Source organism: Saccoglossus kowalevskii, chromosome 8 (assembly GCF_978046115.1).
Source record: "Saccoglossus kowalevskii chromosome 8, keSacKowa6.1, whole genome shotgun sequence".
Classification (NCBI taxonomy): Eukaryota; Metazoa; Hemichordata; class Enteropneusta; family Harrimaniidae; genus Saccoglossus; species Saccoglossus kowalevskii.
Genome location: NC_140648.1, coordinates 21,261,430 through 21,286,392, shown reverse-complemented (window position 1 = coordinate 21,286,392; position 24,963 = coordinate 21,261,430). Strand labels below are relative to the sequence as shown.

The 24,963-nt window shown below is 34.0% G+C and overlaps 1 protein-coding gene across 2 annotated transcripts in view; it reads right to left on the bottom strand.

Annotated features, from left to right (window-relative positions):
- Positions 1-24,963, bottom strand: part of LOC100369533 (BAR/IMD domain-containing adapter protein 2-like) — a 38,660-nt gene that overhangs the window by 7,467 nt on the left and 6,230 nt on the right. The window contains exons 4-12 of one of the 2 annotated variants that reach the window (XM_006821253.3): positions 10,413-10,474; positions 8,640-8,756; positions 5,938-6,090; positions 4,948-5,034; positions 4,055-4,150; positions 2,942-3,085; positions 2,323-2,458; positions 2,094-2,201; positions 516-646 (exon numbers count right to left, since the gene is read on the bottom strand). In XM_006821253.3, coding sequence (XP_006821316.2) covers positions 516-646; positions 2,094-2,201; positions 2,323-2,458; positions 2,942-3,085; positions 4,055-4,150; positions 4,948-5,034; positions 5,938-6,090; positions 8,640-8,756; positions 10,413-10,474 — 1,034 coding nt within the window. The remainder of the gene's footprint in view (positions 1-515; positions 647-2,093; positions 2,202-2,322; positions 2,459-2,941; positions 3,086-4,054; positions 4,151-4,947; positions 5,035-5,937; positions 6,091-8,639; positions 8,757-10,412; positions 10,475-24,963) is intronic. The other variant, XM_085502334.1, reaches the window with a different exon arrangement.

Sequence of the window (24,963 nt, the reverse complement as noted above, 5' to 3'; positions counted from 1 at the left end):
TGAGAAGAAAAACAGTGAAAAGCTAAACATGATCAAAATGTTAATAATTCACTGTGCTTTAAATTAAAATCAATGTGAATAATTAACTGTACCCGGTAATACTCAAAATATCTTGAAAAAAAACAAAGTAATGAAATAAAAAAAAAAAATTGGAAATTTACACAGAACAAAGCGAATATTCAGTATATGTATCAAGCAAGTTATTACAATCACAACTTCTGTCCTGAAGGTCAATAGACTTTAGATGAAAACGGCAAGATCTCATTGAAATTAAGAGTTATGCAACTTGTTTATATCCCTAAACAATATACTATTCTTTCCCATCATCAAGTTCACTGTCACAAAGATGTCATAGATCAGTTACATAGCCTATTTATTGGAACAGAGAAACAGAAGATGCAGCGATGGTAGAGAATGAAACACAAGTTGAAGTCACATGGTTCTCTCAGTCTTACTAAGATCTCAGGGCTCAATATGCAAGATTCAAAAATGCAACTTTAAGTTCAATACTTTACCTCACTAAAACTGAGTTGATTTTTTCCACTGGCAGTATGAGTGTATAAGGCACATACTTGATTACCACCTGCCAATAATATATCTGTAGTGCCGTCTGATCTATTCCTCACATGGCCACTTACACCATTGCCTTCACAAGTAGATAAGAAATATTCCATTGTCAGTGTAAAATTGAATTGCCATATTTGCTCTGTTAGAAGCATTTATTATGTGTTCGATCTCTTAACATTTAGTTGATGTTGATTTTGCACACCTCTGTCATTTACGGAAATGTATGCGCTTTTAATATAACAAATATGATAATGTGAATTTTTTGTTGCATTCATACGTACCAGTAATCTAACATGTGTCACTTATATGATGTACCTATGTGTCATCATAGAAATATTTAAACACCTTTGACAGCTGATAGAATGACCTTTAACCCCTATTTTACATACGTTTAACTCAAATTTTACTCCATATGTTACACTGTACACCACTTTAAATTCGTGCAAGACATTTTCACAAATTTTTCAAGTGTCAGCGAGTTTTGCAAAATTTGTTTTTGTGAATACAACAAATCATCAAGTCATGAAAATTCCTATCAGCGAAAAAAAAAACTGTTTAAATTTGTCGGCAGTGTTTATCTGGGTGGTATACAATATGTTAACACCTGGACCTGGAGATTGACAAAAGCTGATGGGGAATGGTGGGTTAATCATGAAAGATCTAGTTTCAGTTTCAATGAAATAAACAATTTTAAATATGCCCAATGATGTGTCAATCAATTTTGATTGAATTAAATTATGCCATATTAATTTTAATTGTGCTTTATTTCAAATGAAATGGACATTACTATTTATTGAGAACAGTCCTAGATAAAAAATAAAAATGTATTAAAAAACCTCTGCAGGTTTATTTTGTGCTAAACAGGATTTCGTTTTTTTTTTTTTTGGGGGGGGGGGGGTTGTTGGGAGCTATCAAATTCAAGAAAGTTTGTTGGATACTTTCTTTGGACCCAAATGCACATTTCTAGATGGCATATACTTTACTAGATTACTGGGAATGTGACAGATTTTTCTTTCACAGTAATTTTTAAAATGTTGATTCATGTTTTTTTCAGTTTATTTCACAAACCATTAACTTTCAACTTGTTAAGATACATGCAAATTCGTCATGCCTAAAAGGAAAAAAAATTGCCGTGCACTTGCAGATACTATTGGACATCTGTAAGTTAGCTACAGCATTAATGAAATAACCGACTATTTGTAGGTTTCTGTATCATGTGGTACGTCATAATTATCATTACATCCTTTTTGTTCATAATTGGTTGTTGTGAAAATACCCATTCTCTATAATACCAAGTGCATGCCAGTACCAATTATATTTTAAGTACCATGCACTACAGAAAAATGTGAGTGATTGGTGGAAATTTGAGTAAACATGAGCCGTTGACAGTGTGCATCGAGCAAAAAAATCAAATGAGCCATATCACACACATTTGAAACCTGCAAATTGTCGATGGATTATTTTAAACATAACAATCAATACTAAGCAGTTAATGCATATTGTTTAACAATGAGAATTAAGTATACCTTCCGTTATAGAATGTTTATGATGCCTCAAAGTGGACTCATTTGATGAATGACGCCGTCCCGGTACACGTATTCGCTTAGAAAAGATGGAAGAATACTTTCCAAATACTAAATACGCATGATGATGAAAAGAAAGGAAGTAACAGAAAATATTAAAGTGGAGATGAAAGCTAGAATATCAACCGTTACGAGTTGAAAGAGTGGAGATATGTATGTATGCATACATTACCTGAATAGGTCTGTGGTGTGTGTTGTCTCATTGCAGGACTTTGTTTATTTTGTTTCTTGGGGTTTGGTAATGTTGCACTTGGATACGGCATGACTGGTCCTGGTCCAATATCAACAGTGAGGGGTTCATCTAATTCCTAGCAAAATAGACAAGTCATTCTGAATTGATGTATCACAATAAAAAAAGGGAGAGGGAACTATATTTTAATATTGACATGCTCAACTCGAATATGGATCTTTATGCTTTATTTTCTAATCAGAGTAATGGATTAATATTAAAGCTGAAAAAATTGTAATGCCATTTCTAATCGTTAAATGTCTTTTGTTACAATTACAATGTTACGCTGTAAACGTTTTGCACATTTATGCATCTTCCTTATTATTTAATGTTTGACAATGGACATCACAATTTTCTCATTATCAACATTTTTGAACAAAAATGTGGAAATTTCAAAATATTACTTTGAATGAAGGGGCCAAATGTTACCTCGTATTTACAAAATCAGTAAAATTGTGTCAGAGAAAAAATGGACACACAAACATATCTTCAAATTCAAATTTGTACACTTTTTAATGTTCATTTCAGATTGGGATTCATTAATTTGCGTTTAAATGCATACCTCGTTTATTTGTGGACTGTCACCTTGATTGAAAACGCTATCACTGCCATACATGGCTATGTTTCTCCCATAATGTTGTCTTCTTGGAACCTCAACTTCCATCACACGCGTATCATTACCATCCGCTGCTATACCTTGCCTGAACTGTGTGGTAAATACATTAATGCAGTTAAGTTTTATCCATCCCAAATATCATGGCAGTTCCAACATTCACAAAATCATTTTTCAGTTTTTGTGTTTCAAATACAGGAAATCAAATTCTTGATCCTACAATAGTAAATATTACTTAATTTATCCTTTCTATTCACTTAACAAATCTCATATTGTAGGGATTTTCTCTATATAATTCTTCCACAATCACAATGAAACAATAACTCAATTCAAAGAAAATTAAACTGCTCCATATTTTGTCATAACAGAGCAAGGCGAGGGGTTGTGCACACTGTATTTTAAAAACATAATATTTAGAAAATTTTTATTTTGGATATTAATTATCCATGATGTGAAATAAAAAAAAAAGCACACTTTAGCATCAGCTAAAAAGTACAGAACACTAAACTTTTAAATTCAAATTGCTTTTTACTTTTGATATTCTGAAAATCCTCAGATTGTACTCGCCAAGCTCTGACAGAATGAACATAAACCAATTCTACAATGTACTCAGGGGTTTCTCTAGAAAAAAACTGCAAGAGGGAGCAATTCAGTGGCGCCACCAAGTGGGGGGAGATAGGGTTCTCCCTACCAGGGTGTGGAGTTTTTGATAATTCCAAGTTGAAATGAAGCATTCTATGGCTTCCTTGGGGCCAAAATTACTATCAGACAGGTCGCAGTTGAAGATTGTAGCCACATGTGATCCCTGATCAATCAGAATTTTATGGTTGCCAGAGGATCGGCTCCCCAGTTTAAGGGGGCGCATGGCCATGGCATGAGGGCGCTGCGCCCCTGTTCCCTTGTTTAAAAAAATCTCTGATGTACTTAATATGAAAGATATTTCGGCAGATTAGTCTGCACAATTGAGATATATGGTGTTCTTGAATACAAACTGAGCTGAGCACTTGAAGGGTTAAACCGTGTTGCTAAATGTTAAGTTAACGTACTGTAATGTTTACTTACCATTTGTAAAACGTTATCACATTCTGGTGGCATTTGGTTTGGTTTATCACAAGCTGAATTCCAGTCTGGTATCCTATGGCGATATAAACTGTGTGCCTAGTAATACAAAATATCATAGTCAAGCTCCAACGGTACTCTTCAGATAATATATAGATCATACAATTTAATTTCTATGACTCAGGCCACCTGTATTGCGTCAGAGGTACATTACTTTGGGTTTGCAACTACGGTGACATGATGCCAAGATCCCGTTTCAATTTTGCTCTCACAAAAGCGTTCCAACTCAGAAAAATGCGAATGCGCATGCCTGAGGTAACTAGGATGTTTGGATGTCCAGGTGGATCAAAATAGCTGTTCACGATATGACGGATTACGATAACTATATTTTCTGTACATTTTTGATGTAATACATGTTTTATTGTTTTATTACAAACCGCCTATGCATGTCAGAAGGTCGTAGCATCAGTCTCGCTATTTACGAGATGAAACTTGAATGGGATCTTGGCATGTTGTCACCATACAGTACTATGCGCGTTGCAAACCCCAAGTAACGTACCTCTGATTGAGTTTATATTTGCCGACAGCATAATGTCCAAATCACTGCAAAGTAGGCATATAGGTTTCACACCACAATTGGAATTTGTATCATCAAGCAATTAAGGCAATTAAGACCCCCCCCCCCCCCAGTAGTCTCAAAATAGAATGTGTGGATAAATTTTAAGATGCATGATATTTATTTTTAATAATTTTTACACATTTTATGTTTTTCATTTGTTATAGAAGTTACGTTTCAGATATTTTACAAAATGGGAAAGCAACTTTATCAAAGTTGCGCTTCACAGTAAATCCCAACCTGCTAGCACCTCAATAAAGTACACTCAATGGATACATACATTGCCATGATAGACTGTACTAGACTTCATTACTTCACACTGCCTTAAAATAAGGAAGCAATACCGCCGCCTTTCTTCTTTCCATGCCTGCAGAAAGATACAAAAAATATTGTAAACATATCAAATGCAGTGAGACATGGTTCTGGAGATTAATAACAAAAACATTGCATGTTAAAGTGTGGTAGTCATCGCGCCACGCATGTGTGAGATTATATGGGTCTCATATAAACAAAGATGGCGACTTTGACTGTAGCGCAAATCAACGAGTACAAACTGAGACATTAACAAGCTTTAATTAGGTATTTTCAGGTGATTGAAAAGTATCGAAGGAGTCACTGGTGGTAATTAGTGCAAGTCGCGCCCAGATCAAACCTCATACTTGTGATTTCAATTTGAAGAGTACATTGGATTGTTGGGAATAATCAATAGTTATCAACACAAATGTCGCACATGCGCAGCGCAGCGCAGCGCGGCGACTACTGTCCTTTAAAGGAGAATCCGATTCACACCAAATGTCAGTAAAGACCAATATACGGTCATCTGAATTTATCACTAATATATGGTCACCTGATTTCATCACTTCTAACTATAAATGTTATCTAGATGTATACAAGCAAAGATTCATAATACGAGGCTATGTAGGTTGTGCGATTAGGTGATGAAGATCTTGTGAGAATCCTGGGAGAGTCGCGCAAATTGTGCAATGATCAGGAAATAGACAAGTTTTGACTTCTGTAGTTACCTTAGAAAATTGAATGCTCTGGTGTAAAAACTGCATGAGGGGGGGGGGGTTGCGTAAATGTTCGATAACTAATCAGAATGCTGGGAAACGGGATAACCAGCGAGCAATCAACCCCCATTTCTCGCACAGAAACAGACTGATGGCACTATCATACGAAACTTTTCTGCTGCACAATGAACATTTCTCAAAATACTAATACAAACGATATATATTTTCAGATGAACTGTCATGTTTGCATCGATACTTACATCTTTCAATCCCTGCACTCTATATTCATCTAAATCTTGTTGCTTCTGAAGATAATCATATTCACACTTCCGTTCTTTATCAGTATATTTGGCTACATTTTTTTGACTTTTCTTTTGAACCTTTTTGTATTCGTTCCGAGCCTTTTCTACTGACTGTAAAATACAAGGGAAACATTACTGGTATTAGAGAAAAAATTAGCACAAACACTGTTCAGAAATTTTAGCATTAGTTATTAAATTTTTGCTGCTAGACGTGTTTACTATTTTATAATTACAAGTATATTTATTGCCAAGGACACAATTTTGCAAAAGTCACTGAAATCTTTTCTGCTACAAGATTACAAGTTTTTCCCACGGCTTGCAGAATTTGCAATATTTTACATCGCATAAAGTATTGGAAATAGCTCTTATATAATTTCACAAGAGAAACATTTTCGAAAATTTCGCACAAAAAAATTGCAACCATTGAAAATTCATAGCAGCAAAAATAAACAAGTTAAAAGTATCATTTACCATATGTAGTTGATACCAGACAGGTTGACAGTTTTTTTTACATATAGTCCACTATCGACTCAAAAAAGGGTGCCCTCTGCCTTAAAAAAAAAAGGCAGTAGTCCCTCTGATCTTAACACCCCTCTAACACAATGGGTGCTTCCAGTCCCAACCTGAGTCAATAGTGGCCAGCAAAGTCTATCAGACCTGATGAGGCACCAGAAGCCACCATTCTTTGTAGGATTTCAGCAAATTATAAATAATCATTAATTATGAAAATTAATTATTAATAGTAGCCCCATGATGAGCAATTACTCAGCAATTTGTTTTATTACGCAAATAACAAAATGCTAATCAGATAGTTTCAATAGAAACTTTCATGGATGCCCAAAGTGAAATACTTATCCTTTTCTATCAAACTTTAGCAATAATCACAAACTGAAAAGTTATCCATGGTCTTGATTAAAGTCGACAGCAGAGCTAAAATGTAATGTATTTGCTTTTTAGTAGCTTACATAAAAGACCATGTTCAAAACAAATAATATTTTAATGATCCAGTATACAATTCCTATAAATGATGCACTTCTAATAGAGTAAATACAGGATAGATTTCTTATTTTCTCTCTTCATTTCAACCCTTTGAGTGCAAAAGTCAAAGTTTGTTAACAAAATTAAATACGTTACATTTTCAGATTTTTTTTCAAAAATATTGATCAACTCTTACAGCAAATATAAAGTTATGACTATTTGGCCCAAAATGAACAAAAAAAATTATTGAAAATTACTTAATAACAAGTCATTGTCAATGACACGTCCCCGTTCCGTTCATATTTGAGTGACATATACATTCAAAGCAGATCATGACCGAAATGCACCTGCATATGTACAACACATTGTGCTAAATCTGAACAAAATCCATCCATGCATGACTGAGATCCGGTTCTGGAATTGTGAAAATACGTGATTTTGATGCATTTTCGGCCTTAAAATGGCCATCATTCCGCTATTGTTAAGCAGATCATGAAACAAATGCACATATCTATTTGTGACATGATGTACCATGTGTGTGTGAAGTTTGAACTTGATCAATCCAGACATGTCTTGGATACGAATCCAGAACTGAATTCTTTAACAAAATGGCCGCCAGTCGGCCATTTCGAACTTGATCCGAAAAAAAAAAGACGTGCATCAAGGTCCTATTATGTTTAATGTATGTACCAAATTTGAACAAAATCCATCGATGCATAACTGAGATACGGGTCCGGAATGGTGAAAATGTGCGATTTCAATGCATTTTCGGCCTTAAAGCGGCCCCCATTTGGCTATCGTTAATGAGATCATGAAACAAATGCACATACATATTTGTGACATGATGTACCTTCTGTGTGTGAAGTTTGAACTTGATCAATCCAAACATGTCTCGGATACGGATCCAGAACTGAATTCTTTAAAACAAAATGGCCGCCAGTCGGCTATTTCGAACTTGATCCGAAAAAAAAAATGACGTGCATCAAGGTCCTATTATGTTTAATGTATGTACCAAATTTGAACAAAATCCGTCCATGCATAACTGAGATCCGGGTCCGGAATGGTGAAAATGTGCAATTTTGATGCATTTTCGGCCTTAAAATGGCCGCTATTCGGCTATCGTTAATCGGATCATGAAAAAAATGCATGTGCATATGTCCCATATAATGTGTGATGTATGAGTGAAGTTTGAACTTAATCGGTCCATGCATGTTCGAGATACAGGTGATCACGGACGCACGGACGCACACAGGGCAAAACATAAGTCCCCGTTTTCGGACTGCGTCCGAACGGGGACTAATAAGCAAAATGTTGTACTAAAATACTGGCAAGAAAAAAATATGGCAATGAGAGGGTTTAAGTGGGGGAGTCGTCACCTGCACATGCGTCAGATGGCCATAGCGTGTCAATGTTTACAAACAAGTGTTTACCCATGAACCTTTGTTTTTTAGCGGGTGTTGTTATCGTCGCTTTGGACTCAATTCCTGCACGTGCGCAGGTGAAGACCCTCTCGCTTTAATCTCAAAGAGAACTCTCATTGGGACAATTTATCAATGGTTTGAAATGTGCCTTATGGATATAATTGTATACCGAATAGAGCTTGTAATGTTTATATAAAAATATGGTAATTTACATTGTATGTTGCATAAACATGGTACAGCATTGAAAAGTGAAATATTTACCTCTGACTTAACCTTATTGTTCTGTAAATAATTCTTCTGTTTATTGGATATATCTTTATGTAACTGATCAACAGTAGATTCTAATGGTATCAACAGTTCCTTGTGAAAGGAATGTACCTGCAAAAAAAAATACAAGGTCAGAAATAAACATATTGGTGGTAAACTGATTAAAATATTTGTATAAGCGAAATTTCAAATTTTTTCATTAGCCGAATTACATGCATGCACTTCATTAAATTATTCAAGATATAATATTGATATTGAAACATAATTTCAGAGCTCAAACTACCGCACCACTCAACTCCAATTACTAACATGGATATATCTGCTACAAGTGTATTAGAAATTGTTTAGTTTTTTTGTGTTATAATTTGAGGAAAAAAAACATCAAAATAAAAGAACTATTTTAATGGCAATTTAAAAAGCTAAATAAACAAGTCATGGCATGAAATATATAAAGTTTGAACATGAACAGTTTCAGCATGTCAGAGATGTGGCTCTGGAACAGTATTCATTAAAACATAATGGCTGACAGTGGGCCATTTCAATTCCATTTGAAAAACAAGGTGACATGCAAAGCAAGGTCCTATAATGTTCAATGTAGATGCATCTAAATTTGACTGAAATCTGTCTATGCATGACTAAGATTCAGTTCCAGCATGGCACTAGTTCTTCAAATGGCATTCTGTTTGGTGGTTTGGTACTGTAAAATACTTTATTTTCGCTTGGAATTAATTTTTGATATTTTCGCTAAGGAACAATTCAGTAAAAATAAAATCCAGCGAATAAACCAGTTTTCCTATATTTTACATTGAACTTGTCAAAAACTAGTAAAAATAAATTCCATACAAAATACCCAAAATGTCTTTTCAGCGAAAATTAATTCCAGCTAAAATAAAGTATATTACAGTATTTAAATTTTTTAAAAGATAATTGAAGTTTACTTCGGTAAAAACTAATTTTAATCCAATTTGAAAACATTTTGCAACCACGATTTTATACCCACAGGACAATTACAATTTAGGTCAGTGCCCTGTGGGAATATTCAAAAATACATTTACTGATTCAATCAAAGGAAATATTTGCAACGAAAACAGAGCAAAGCACTGCTCAACAACAGACAAAAATGACATCAAGCACAAGAGTAAGCACAAGACTATTGATAATGTAGCGCATCCCTGAAGAATAACGTCACCGGTGTCATGGACATGTATACAAAAAAACAAAACATGCATTAATTTTACATGATCTAATCGTAATAAATATCTAAAATTAAAGCTAGGTATTCAAATTAATCAAATGAAATTATTTGCTTTATTCATAGTAAGAATGTCCTTGAAATAACACTTTTGTCGATTTATTTGGCAGGTTGACATTTCTTTTTATACACTGGAATGCGTTAACAATGACAGTTGCATTTTACGAGGCAAAAAAAAAAAAAAAACCTTGGTGCTATGGTATTGATGTGTTTTGACAACATTCCCAATAATTGGACCATCTTATTTTTTCTTGATATTTCATCTTGATATTTCTGTTTATTAATAAAACTATTCACCTTCAAATCTTTGTTTTTTGTTTCCGTACTTCACACTTTTTCAGTTTTAAATTACTCCATCAACATCTAAATTTATTTTACCAATGATTAAAAAAACTTTGACAATGCTCTTGTTTTTATAACAATTCAGCGACCTCTATAATAATTAGGTCATCCTGGTCCAAATAATGGAAGGTTTACAATAGTGCTAACAGAATACTAATAAATGTTGTACTTACAGCCAGCTCTCGTTGTGTTTCAATATCTCTGAGTGTGGCAGCTATCTGTAGCATGACTTCCCCTGTAAAAAACAGAATATTACAATAAATAAACACAGCTTACAGGTAAGACATGACACAAATGATAGGAATATTACATTTTACGACAAAACCAGTGAGACCGACTACTGTATGCACAGTAATATAGAAAGATTTTACAGATCATTGATGATCATAAAATTATGTATCATCGAACATTAACAGATTGGTAGCCATAATGACATACGCTGGTCATAATGTATGGAAAAACATTACGTGGAAACATTGTTGTTTACATAAAAATATTTCAACAGCTAATTTTCCATCAACTCTGCCATCTGTCAATCTGACTGAGGAGTCGACCAGTACACAATATGGGTTTGGAAAATGATCTACTATGCAAATAATTTTTTTTTTCACTTAATTTTTAGCTATTTTTTTTTCATGTTGTTATCTCAAATCTTTTTTATGAATTGTTTGTTTTTTGTAATGTCATCAATAAAATTTGTTTTTAACATGTTTTGTGTACAGATTCTTTTTCTACTCCTCACCCCTAAGATTTCCAACGGTGAAAATTAATAGAAAATATACCACACATAGTATACTGAATACTATTCAACCCCAATTCAACGTTTAAATTCTTTTGTCGCGGTTATTATTATATAATCACATACACAATAATCTAACTGGATACAACATATGTATCAATGAAGTACATAGTGTACTTCAATTCAATTACTAGTGCCTGACTGTAAAACACAGAAAATGTTTCAACCAGCTAAGAAATATGCCTCGTATAATAAAAACCCCAAAGTTCATACAACCTGTCATTTTCCTGGCGTACTTTCATATAAAGGAATAATTTCCAATATTACAATCGTTTTTTGAAAGAAATCCTTATTGATATTGGATTTGTTTTGCCCCATCCCCATGAGAAATTACAGCTATCAGGATCCATGATGTTCAACCGTTAGAGAACATACCTTAGAGAACTTCAAATGTAAATATTTTTGACAGGCATAACACAATGTCTTTTTTTCTGCAAATTGTTATTGAATTTATTGGGAGGAAAGTGTATCTATTTTCGTCTGAGTAAAACCTTGATGTGACTGAGTGCATTGTTTAAGATATAAGGAATATAAGTACAGATCTCCATTTTGCAATCATAACTATAAATTGCACACTGCATAGCCATTTATAACAGTTGTAATTATCAGTCAATGTGTTACATTTCATTGACTGCCACATGATGACACAATATTTCTGGCAACATTGAAAATAAAACTAGGGTACAAATGAATAGGTATAATGTCGATAGGAAGGTCTGAATTTTATTGTCAAATTTTTTCCTACTGGTTTACATGGAGTTTGAACAAATTAGTGACAGTAAAATAACTCATCAACCCAATTAGCGGTTTTCAGTGAACCTTTCTGCCAGTAAAAATTATTCCACCCCTCTAGCAGTATATGCTCTATTAGTATGCAAATGAATGTGGTGTGTCATATTTTAACAATTCAGTATACAACAACGGTAATCTCTTGGTTTTTAGGAGCTTTTACTGGAGATGCACGTCTAACGATGGTAACAATGAATACAGTGTATAAATGTTTTGTCAAATTCCACTATTACGCGAGAGATGCTTACTTATTAAGAAACCTTATCGATTATGCCAACCACCCTGCAACAAGCACCGGCAGAAAGCAGACTTCAACCTGCCCGAACCCTACTGACAAGTATTTACATGTAAACCAACTATTGCATTGGATACATGTTGTACGCATGAACGCTTCCTGGATGGCTACCAAACATGCCTGATTGGGTCACTAGAATGCATGACTGATACATGTCTGTAACATACACCAATGGTAAAAACCACAGTGCACACTTACTGTGTATGCAACTGCTTTGAAGTGAGCTGACCATGCTTCAGTGTTTATTTAATGACTCAAAACTTACAGATTACTGTACAGATAACACCTAGTCATGTTTTCCTATGAATTTGATTGAACTCTTAGGATTATTTCGTTTTAGTTACTTCAAAATACTTTATTTTTGCTTGGAATTAATTTTTGCTATTTTCGCTGGAGGGATGATTCAGTGAAAATAAAATCCAGTGAATATACCCTTTCTCCTATACTTTATATTCAACTCTCCAAAAATCAGTGATAATAAATTCCATACAAAACATCCAAAAAGTCTTTTCAGCGAAAATTAATTCCAGCTAAAATAAAGTATATTACAGTACCGTATATGCAGAAAGCTCAGAGCAGAAGCCACACAATTATGCATGATGATTAGAATGTACTTGCAGCGATGTTTTTGTTAAACTACGTGTACATCTAATAATCTGTTGTTGACAGCAAAATTCAGTACTCCGATGGGGTCCTATACATTATTTACGATGGGGTCTATACATTATTTACGGTATCATGGAGGTAATCTTATATATATCTGCACACACAAACAATTATCATTAGCCCAGAGTACATGTACTTGATTATTTACAAGACGCAAAATAACTGGACGAGACAAACAAGAAAATCATAGTACACTATCCTGGGACTTGATTCACCTTGGAGTATGTGTCATTAAAATAGAATAATCTCAATCGAGCCATAAATTATTCTAGGTACAGATCACCTCTGGCAGGGATGCTGATAATGGTTCATGACCTTTAGATTCACTAAACAACCTTGTGTGTGTGTGTGGGGGGGGGGGGGTCAAGAAATGGTACATTTTGTATTTACATCAAAGTTTGAATCCCACGTTACCCTAATACAATGACTTGAAAAGGCAAATATCTGGAAAGGTTATTTTTTTCAGTTGTCAATCAAGAAGAGAACACATTGCTTGCAACACAGGTGAATTGTCAGTCAATTAGCAGACGATATTGATGGCTTGTTATACAGAAACAAATTTATAGCCCCAGTAAGTAAGGATAACAGGAGATCATTTTACACGTTATTTTCCTTCAGTTACATTTCTGTGGCGTAATCTTGTTCACACAAGCTAACAATATTTCATCCTCATCCCTTTCAGCATCGAAGTCAACATTTGGCACTATTATTAAATTAAAATACGCATAATTTTTTTGTCATATTTTTTTTTTTAATTTTGAACAAGACTTTTACTCATTAGGCAATTATGTCCACTTTGTTCAAAATCATCAACAAAATTACTAAAAACTGCCATAATACAGTAAGCAAAATGTAGCACCAACATTCATTCCTTCCCCTTAATAGGTCTTATGGATGCATGAGTTCTGGTCAAACAACTGGTACTGTTAGTTCTACATGGAGTCTCATTTTGTTTTCATATGATAGAATTCATCTACAATGAAATATTCTTCCTTTAATAGTATAAGGTTGATCTAGTAAAAAGTACACTGTAATCCTATTAATTTAACTACCTAATTTTTACTAAAACTATTATTATATTATAAATCCACTTCAGTATTTCTTCTTTAAGCTTTTTCTGTATTTTGCCTCCATATGTAAACAACTGTTATGTTTATAAACAAACTCCAACACCTGACTAAAATTATTCCATCACTCAACAAATCTAGCATAACTTCCCTTCTACCAATTCAGCCATATACAATAAATATACTGTCGAATACTTTATTTTTGCTGAAGGAATGATTCCGTGAAAATAAAATCCAGCGAATATACTTTTTTTCCTATATTTCACATTAAACTCATCAAAAATCAGTGAAAATAAATTCCATACAAAACGCCCAAAAAGCCTTTTCAGCGAAAATTAATTCCAGCGAAAATAAAGTATTCCACAGTATACTGCTACATTTGTTCAAGGTCAAATACACCATTTTCCATTCACTGCAAGAACTTGCGTTTTATCGAACATAAAAACCGGACAAACAAAAAATTTATAAAATTTAAACTACCAATCATTTACAGTGACGCTGCAAATCATTCAAACTTTCAGCAACCTACTTAGTAGACACTTCTGAATAACAATGAATTAAGAATCACTAAACCAAACCACACCTATACTTGAATATTACACAATACATTGTATATCAAAACAAATCTGTACCATGGCAATTACACTGTACATGCACAATTTACACTAAAAACAGGCATGGCATGTCATATCGTATCGTAATGAATGATCCAGTATTCTACCATGACTTTTAGAACAAATACAATACCAGCAGTACCATCGTATTTTCAATAAACAATTTGGTTACCTTCAATTTATATGATCACACGAGGAATGAAAACTTCACTAAAATCATGAAACTTGCGGTTCATTAGACAAAAGATTCAAGAAGAAAATATATCAATCAATCATCTTAAAAAGGAAAAAAAATCTCTGCAACATATTATAAAAGTCCCTTTTTTTGTATTTTCACAATTTTTGGTAGAAACCCAAAGGTTGAGCAATTTTTTTTTTCTAGTATAATGCAGTCTCAGATAAACTGATTATTTTGTTACAAAACATCATACTCCTTGATAACTTGGAATTAACTGAAGAAAGATCGTGACCTAAATTTCATACCACACACAAACAGAGCCTGACTGTCAAGTTGAAAAGAAGATCCCCATGGGCTCTAAAAATAATATTACTATTATAAATATAGCAATATATTGAACTAGATTAAAGGTCACATCTTTCACACAATCCTCATAATCACATTCACCAAGTATGAAATGGCTCTGCCACACTATTGGAAAAATAGAACCATTGATTCACAGTATATAATAATAATAATAAAACACATGGGGACTGTTCTTTATTACTTGTTCGAGTTTTACACGCAATGAAAGCTTATTTCAGTTAACAACCTGTCACCACTCAGCCATACTGTTCAGATTTCAACAGTGTTATTGGTCCGCACGATAGCACATTATAGAGAATAGAAAGCTAAGAACACGAGAGGAGATCTTGACCATAATATACTTTAGGATTATAGTGACTTTGTTAAACATGCATAAAAACAGCTCATTATACTATAAAATACTTTATTTTAGCTGGAATTAATTTGCTGAAAAGTGTTTTGTACGCAATTTATTTTCACTGATTTTTGACAAGTTGAATGTAAAATATAATAAAGGTATATTTGCTGGATTTTATTGCCACTAAATCGTTCCTTCAGCGAAAATAGCGAAAATTAATTTCAAGCGAAAATAAAGTATTTTACAGTATCCCAATACTTAAAAGTCAGCACTTTCCTTCAAAAGATTGGGACAAATATAGCCAAATGTTTCGAGTAAAAACTGAATATTGACGCAAATTTGTCTGTTGGCTCCAAAACTAGGGTTCATTTCTAGAATATTGAAGAATATAAGAAAAAAAGTGCAAAAAATTTTGGCAAGAAAGTCTGGTGCTGAAAAAGTTAATTCTCTTTTTCAAATCTTCGTCGCATATTACACCCAATTTGCATATACCCCAGTACTACCGGTATATTATAAACCCTTCCCATGTGGTATGTATGAAATTACTATGACCGTACTTTATGATATATATATGTATGTTAACTCACAACATGTAAATCACTCGTTATTTTTTATATAGATGAATATAAACGGCATTAACATTTTGCAGCAGTCAGATGTTTCATGTAGTCTGTCGTCAATGACAACCAGACGCCCCGACTATTGTGAAACTTTGTCCTCATGAATGCTGTCAAATCACAGAAATTGACAGCGACAAAAAAATTAAATGGTTGACTGTTTCTTGAAAGAAAATGCATGATCAGGGTTTGACATTCTTCCACCCACACATTATGATTACAAGTTGTGGTAAGCCATCTACCATATAAAAACACAAAAGCCTTCAAGACGTACCAAAAAACAGTAGGGGAAAAATAGGAGTAAGCAAGCGATTAAAATCTCACTGTAGAAAAGAAAATTCAGTCTACATTCATTTTAATCATGAAAGGATATACACAAGTGTATGTTTGTTCATAATCACGCCACCATAACATTATAGACATGATTTATAGCTTTCACAATGAAACCCATAAACTGAACAGTGATTTTGCTTAGTCACAGATGAGAGAACTAATAGCTTGCTAATAATTTATGTATACTAGTGAACGTTTTCATACACACAGTTTGTCATTGACATACCATAAAATACTATTTGATCTGGAATTAATTTTCGCTAGAACAGCTTTTTTGGTGTTTTGTATGAAATTTTATTTTCACTTATTTTTTATGTGTTTAATGTAAAATATAGGAAAAATGGTATACTGTAGAATATTTTATTTTCACCATGAAGGAATGATTCAGTGAAAATAAAATTCAGCGAATACACATTTTTTCCTATATTTTACATTCAACTCGTCAAAAATCAGTGAAAATAATTTCCATACAAAACATCCAAAATTCTTTTCAGCTAAAATAAAGTATTTCAAGGTACATAAAATTATAGACTACATTGCTCAATACCGACTTGGTTTACACAGAAATCTGCATATGCAAGATGGTGAATAAATGCATTGGCACGTTCTCGTAGGTGTAACAATTTATCAATTAGTGCTGTTAATGTACAACAAATTTTTTTAGACAAAAGTACATAACTTTAACATAATAGGAACAAGGCTACCAACCACCTGCCAGTGATTTGATTGTTACCTCAACAAAGTCGACTGATTTTTTTGTGAATGAGGAAAACAATTCAGTTCAGTTTAATAATACATTATTATACATCTGTGACAGTAACGCCATAAGTTACAACGTGCCGTAATTTTGCAGTATTGCACTGGGTATTTTTATCCAACCATATTTGGAAATGCAAATTCCAAATATGGAACGATCACGCACGTAAGCGTCCTCTAATAATAAAAACAAACATGGCCCAGGGTTTGACCAGACCCAACACAAAAAAGTTCGCTAAATATGTTCTAAGCGCTTTGGATTTTGGCATTTCCATGATGTATTCCTGGGAGGAAAAGATGTATAATAATAAGGTTATTATGAGGATACTGCAAAGTATGCACTCAGACAGTACGTGGCATTCTCGTAATAACCTCATAATATATACAAGTAAATAAAATATGAAAAACAATTTGACACTCTGAGATGCAACATTAATGTAATTAAGTAAGTGTGAATGTTATTCTAGTACCTGCATATAGGTTTGTTTGAAGTTATCACAGTATTACAATTGGGGCTATTAGCTCTTGTCACTGTCTTGTATCTGTCTATAATCCTTGTCATGCCATTTTAGTCATTTCTATATACATTCACTGTCATTAAAATTGTTTTTAGGTACTGTAAAATACTTTATTTTAGCTGGAATTAATTTTCGCTGAAAAAAAACTTTTGGGTGTTTTTTTGTATGGAATTTATTCTCACTGATTTTTGGCGAGTTGAATGTAAAATACGAGAAAGGAGGTATATTCGCTGGATTTTATTTTCACTGAATTATTCCTTCAGCGAAAATAGCGAAAATTAATTCCAAGCGAAAGTAAACACTATTTTCTATCAAAACTATTAAACACTCACCAGAAGGAACACTATGACAAAAACGATCCCAACATGCACAGTCTTGAGAATGCAAACTAATAAGCGAAACGTACCCAACTATAACATTGAACATTTACCTCCCAGGCAGAGTGTTATACTTAGAGAAATTACCGGTAATAAGCAGCTGGCTATGAAAGAGACAAGCACATTGGGACAAAAACACCACAAAATGCTGAAATCTAGAAGTCATCTATATCGCGCTAAAATTCATTGCTATTGAGGAATAAAAATTTCTAGATTGTTGGTGAATTAATCCAAATAAGCATTTTAAAATTTTAATAGGAAAATCCATGAATTTAAATTCAAGTGAATATGCTTCAACTATTCAACTATCAATATAGTGAAATAAATAGCACTGAAAGATAAAACTTCCAAGTTCCACAGTATGCGTGATTCTGTTATAAAATCATTAAATCTTTATTTATTCTGGCAAAGGTAGTGCATGACTGGCATAACATTTGTTTGTGTTTTAAGTACACCAACCAAATATTTACATTAAAAATTCACTCATAATACAGTGCATAATCACTTCAGTATTTTCATGTCTCAAAATATTGTAATAACTTGCTTAATATTTTTGTTAATCATGTCGCCAAATTCAATAAAGTAAAATATCATTGTTCTGTTTATGGTAAATGCCATCCATTAGCAACATTCAGTAAATTTACTTTATTTTAAACTGCCACTTCTCAATCCCTGGGATCACGCCACAAAGGTATCAAAATGAGATTGTTCATTTTGTGTGTACAACTAAACTGTCTTTTATGGGAGCTTAAGGTAGCGAGAAGGGTTATGTGACGGTTTTAAATAAAACATTCTCTGTCTGTTGTCTCGTTCAGAACAGTAATATAGGTTATAAATATCAAAAGACTAAGTATAGAGGTACAAGTTCGCACAAACTGGACAGTCATTGTTTACATAATTATCACGTGACATCAAAAATGGCGAACCTTGTAAAAATGACTAAGTACGCGATTGCGAGAGCACACTGCGGAATTTCCTGGTGAAATTTACGTCATGCATTGTCCGTAATCAAGCCCATTGAAATGCGTCTCCGATAATCAAAAGAGCTATTATTCCGATTTCTATGCAGGTTTGTTTTTTTGTCCTTAAATTATTTCATACTTGGCACCTTTAACAGACTATTATTCTGTGACAAAGCATTTTCTTTAAAAACCCAGACATATTTCGCACCATCATTATCTTTTGAACGATAACTGCGAGTTTGAATGTCCTAGTCCGAACGCACTTGATTTGGCGGCGGTCCCAATGAGTCGTACTCGATCAAAACTTCAACTCGAGAAAAACGCGAAAAACAGTTTTGGTTAATAAAACACTGTAAATTTGCTGCATTATTATAAATATACACTTAAAATGGCCAAACATATTAACCACTGATATCATAGAACTCATAAAGAGTGTCAGATAATGAATAATTTCAAGCTCGAGCGTGAAAAATGAAGAAAACTGCTGGCATTTGAGTCCGTACTCAGGAACGTTCGGGTTTTCCATTGTTATGCAAACGAACAACGAAGGATAATCCTCTGACAAACATTACTGTCCCACTGTACACGCTGACAGTTTACAAACAAGCTAATCCTTCAAGTGTCTCTGATAAGACATCTAATAAAACGGTTTTCATGGTGAAACAAAATGGCCGATGTTTGAAAAAAAATTGCTGTGTCAGAGCGCGACACTGAGTGGCAGATTTTTCTTTGCCTCGTCTGTCAACGCTTTCTTTCTTTTCTTCGCCATTGCGTTAGAAAAAAAATGTATTAGTAAAATAGAATATTGACTTGGAAAATAAAACGATTTAAAAGAAAGTTGTGCAAAGTTACAGTACTCCTTTCGCACAACCTCCCGCCCGCTTCCGCTTTCCAATCACCTTTTTCTCTCGCTTTTGCGACCGCTTGTTGAATTCGACCAGACAATTTCCGCTTTATTTTCGACCGCGCAAACCCTGAAATATCACCGCCCACCTGCTCGCTCGCGCGCATTTAAAATTCGGACTAACAGAATAATTTCCGAGGTTCACATTGTCTTATAATTGTCTTTCTGTTTTTTATAGATGTTGAACACCTGACAAAAGTTCAAATACTTTTTGGTTTTAACTATATATAATTATATGCACGCAACATGACCCTTTGACTTCGATTTGGCTTGGACTGAATATTTTATTTTAAACAATATTCTGATGTAAAATACAAAATGTATTTCAACACAAGTACGACATGGTTGTCTGGGGTTTCTTTCCCGATTGTTGAGTTGTCGCAATGTGTTTTGTATAATTATTGTTGTTTTCCCCCGATGCTGAAGGACCGTAAAGCTAAATGGCAGTTACATGCATGGGCTGAGTGAAAGAAAATATTTCTAAGCCTAAAATAAAACCTAATATTACACCTCTTTGTGTATTTGTTAATTTTACATATGTTTGTCATGACAGTATGTTTGTAAATATCTAGAAAAATCTCGTCTTTCGTTGATAATTTCGGTTGTTTATTTGGAATGTCGATCCCCGTTGGTTTCTCCATACTGAGTTTAGGAAGGGCGTCGATCAACACCGTGACAATCAGCCGACAGAAGACAAACATTGACCGTAATTCATGGAGAGCATGTCCGTAATTTGTGGGCTGAAACCCCAAATAATTAATCAAGTATTATTATTTTAATATATATATTATTTTACATCGCAAACTAAACCATGCCCAAAACAGAGCTAGAGTTGTTCGCGGTGAAACAACCGCATTGAAGATGATGCAACTTCAACTAGCCATTTCTTACCTTGAAATAAAAAAAATAAAAATTCGAAGAGCATCGAGGAAAATATTAATAATCATCCTTATCAATCGCTTGCTTTATTTTATTCGAATCCATGATATTCACGATTTTTTTTACATTTGTTGGCAACTTCTGCGCTAAAAAAAGATTGAAAATGTGGGTGTGGTTATTTTGCAAAGTCCTGTTGATAATACGGACAAATATGGTTCTGTGACCCAGTTCGTGCTCCGCTCAGGTGACTCTCAGCCAGTCAATGATGTTGTAACAAAGCATATTTGACGCTAATTGAAGGGTCGTCGTACAATCCAATCACCGGCGTCGATTCACATAGTTTTTTGTGCTGTGACAGGCTTCAAAATTATTCGCTGAAAAACATATATTTTGACAAACTGGTGGAATTTGACCTTAGTTCAAAAAGAAAATACTAGGCTAAGATACATTAAAGCTCACGCGAATCAGTTTTCTCTGCAAGTTGTGAAATAAAGTAAACCAGAGTAGCGTCGATGATTTTCAGCCCTGAAGGACTTCCGTGTGAATCCTGAGTTTTGAATTGTTTATCGACTGGCCACCAAATAGTTATGGCTATAACTAAATTTGACACGTTTTTCTTTTAAGCCCAATAAATTATTCATACATGTCAAGCTCTGTTCGATTTTTTCAGGACATGTGGCCGTTTTTAGTCGAAAATATTTTTTGTGGGAACACTTTTGCGGTACGTATACGGTATTGACCGAGCTCATTCAATGATCGTGACTTAATTTTAAAAATTGAATGTCAAATTTTACCAGACGTGGACCGATGTGGATTCGATATCGTTATTTTTGGAATTAATCACTAACATTTCCTCGTTTCTCTGCTCTGTCAAAAGGAGTTACCTAGGCTTTTTTCACGTAACTGTCTCATTAAAATAAAAAATAAATAAATATTACATCTAGAACAAGCACCCAAAACACGTAACAAGAGGTCCCAGTTCAGTTGCTTTCACAATACAAGTGTAATACAACTATTAGATTTGAAGTGTCGTTCAGAATGTAATAATAGTTAATACTAGTTGTATGTTCACACTTTACTATCAAAACCACCATTTCGACCACCCATGTGCCAGTTTTCAGTGTTTGGGCGAGCGGTCAATGTTTTCAATGAGCGAGCGAGCGAAAAAAAAAAAAACGCGATTAAAATGCGGTCGGTTTCCGGTCGGACAAGACCGCGTGGTCGGAAATTAAGCGATAAGCGGTCGATGTAAAAGCGGAAGGTTGGGCGAAATGAGTACTGTATGACCATGTTTCAGTCTCCGACGAAGTCTCGACTGACAACAATGCTGACAATGGACGTTAATTATAACACGCATTGTTTGCAACTGGAAGCTTACCACCCGTTATATCAGAATCGTCAACAACAGAGTATACAGATAAGATGTTATCATTTAATTCCTTCCAAAGATAAACACTATGCAAATATCCACCAAACGGCAGTTGTAGTCTTTTCTGCTAGTGTTTTAAAACACTAATTTGAGCAACGTTATTTCGCAATTTCGATCTTTTGTAAACCTGGGGTGATGTATCAAGGTCTAAAGTAACCGTTTTATCAATTTTTGAAAAATCAAGAAAAAAGTGAAAATTTCCCTTCTCGCTACCTTAAAGGTGGATACCTTTAAGCTCCCATAAACCATGCTTCAATGATTTTCTACTCCAAGTCCACTCCAGGACAATGTATTGTTCCATTACACAACAGTATTTTATTGGACCCCAAATGCTTAAGCTCAAGTTCTGGGGGTTTACCCCAATAGAACTGAGCCCAGACATTTCCCAAACCACCTAAACAAGAATCACCAGACAAGGGCGCTGTTCAAGATCGGCTTTGAACTTAACTGGACTGAACAACCATACAACACATAATACGATAATGTTTGTTAAATTGGTTGGAGAAACAAAAGTTCTACTCCAATAAAATGCAGCCTAAACTTAGCAATAAATAACATCAACTCTACAGTGATTGATGGAAACTGTTGTTTAAATGGTAATGGATATCTACACAGACAGCAAACAAGACAAATTTAAGTTGATCTATCCTGAAACGTCTTTATCTTGGTATGCTAGATATGCTCAAATATTATTCTGTTTTTAATACTTTAAAATTATTATTATAAATTGATTTTTTTATATTGTTTCCATACTACCAAGTAAAGCTGATCCAATTATCATCTACACCCCCTGGTGATTAATTTAAATGAAGCTGTTGGCTGTATATATACACTAATCATACTATGGAACATATTTATCAAAGGGGTAACATCTATAGCCAAGTCCTGACTCATCGACAATTGAGGTTGGGGTGCAGTTACAAACTGGAACAGCTCAATTACTCCCCAATGCAGAGAAAGACCTGCTCCATGCAAAGTGCAATCAATTTTCAACCATAATGGATATGCTGGTTGTTGATACAAACAAACTTGCTTTATTTGATTCCCCTTTATCGGATAGGTGAAGAATTTAACAATGCACACAGTGACATACCATCATGTCATTAGAACCCACCTCAATTCACCTCTGCTCTGACATGGATGCACTCTATATATATATATATATATATATATATATATATATATATATATATATACACACACACACACACATAGCACTTTCAATGGGAAAACAAAGTTTTGTCCTGCTGGGTCCCACAGTCAAGGTCAATGAAAACAGACATGCAAAATGCCTGTTGCATGGTAACCATAACAGTGTACAAATATCACTACCATACTTTACACAGGATAAATATTGGTGTTCACACTGCATCAGAATAAACAAAAATATGTCCAAAAACGTGCACTTACATGCATGCATTAGTGAGCACTCCAAGTGCTAACACCTGCTGAACCAATCACACATGCAATTGTTGCATGATCCTATTCAAACCAGCTGAATGTTTTTTTTAACTTGAACATAGCTCGACTATTACAATTTTAGTCTTTTAAATTTAGAATTTAGAATTTAGAATTTTAGATAAATGAGTAATGAGAATTCAGGAGAGATCACAGACTGGACAGTGTATGTCTGACTGAGAATATGAATGATTTAAATAAATGCTGGGGTTTATATACGGTACATGTATTAATGCTTGTATAATGACATTTTGCACCTTCATGGACGAAAAAATGGATTGGTAATAATGTTGTACTTAATACTGTAGACCAAATTCGATTACGATTTATCATTAACTAACAACAGTATTCGTTAGAAGAAAAATCAAAAATTCTAATACATTGATACTTGTAGTGCATTGATTGTTATTGTACAGACCAAATCAACCGATGGCCATGTATAATGGAGAATTACAATGATCTATTAAACAATAACTCAAGTGTTATGATAAATTATAGTCTAGTGTATTTATCAACATACAGTTTAAAACAATTCTAAAATAATGCACCTTCAATAGAACATGTACTATAATAATCTCGAGGTCTCTTATTCAAATAACATGATTTGCATAAAAGTTCCCAAATAGTATAGAAATATACCAAGGCAAACGAAAAGGGGTGGAGTGGGCAAGAATTTTGTACTTTTAGCGAAGAAAAAATGTATAATCCATAAAGAAATTGTATCTGGTTCACTACCCGATTAACAGATTTTGGGGAAGATTTTTACTGACATCTGGTTCTCAAAACCAGTAGTTTAAATGTCTTCATTCTTCGTTCAACAAATGTTCTGTTTTAGCAAAATTGGAGGAATTTTATAAGTTATTCATACCAAAATCGAATACTAAAATCAAAGATATCAGAGTTTGAAATGAGATCACATAAGTACTTCCCGAGTTAGTGTAAACACAAAGAAGAAGTTTATAATGGAAACAACAGCGCTGACAACCATGACGATGACAGACTTTTTTTTTCCCTCTTATAGGGTCCAAGCAACAACTGAGGATATCAGTGTTATAGTAAACCATGCAAGTACATAGAGTGATATACCTTACTTAGACATGTATATTCCTTATTTGGGCATACCGGTACATTTAATCTGGGCTATCACTAGTCTTTCACCAGTCATCAATGGCAAATTTCATGATGATTTGACTACAACAAATCTGAGCCACTTTTGCCACCAATGGTAATTTAAAGGGCGGTGGTTGTCGCACAGCGTTGCGTTGGGTTGGGTTGGGTTGGGTTGGGTTTGATACACACATCGTGTGTAAATTATATTGTTTATATTCAATTCGAACATGTGTTGCATGATGACCACCGTCCTTAAAACGATCCACTACA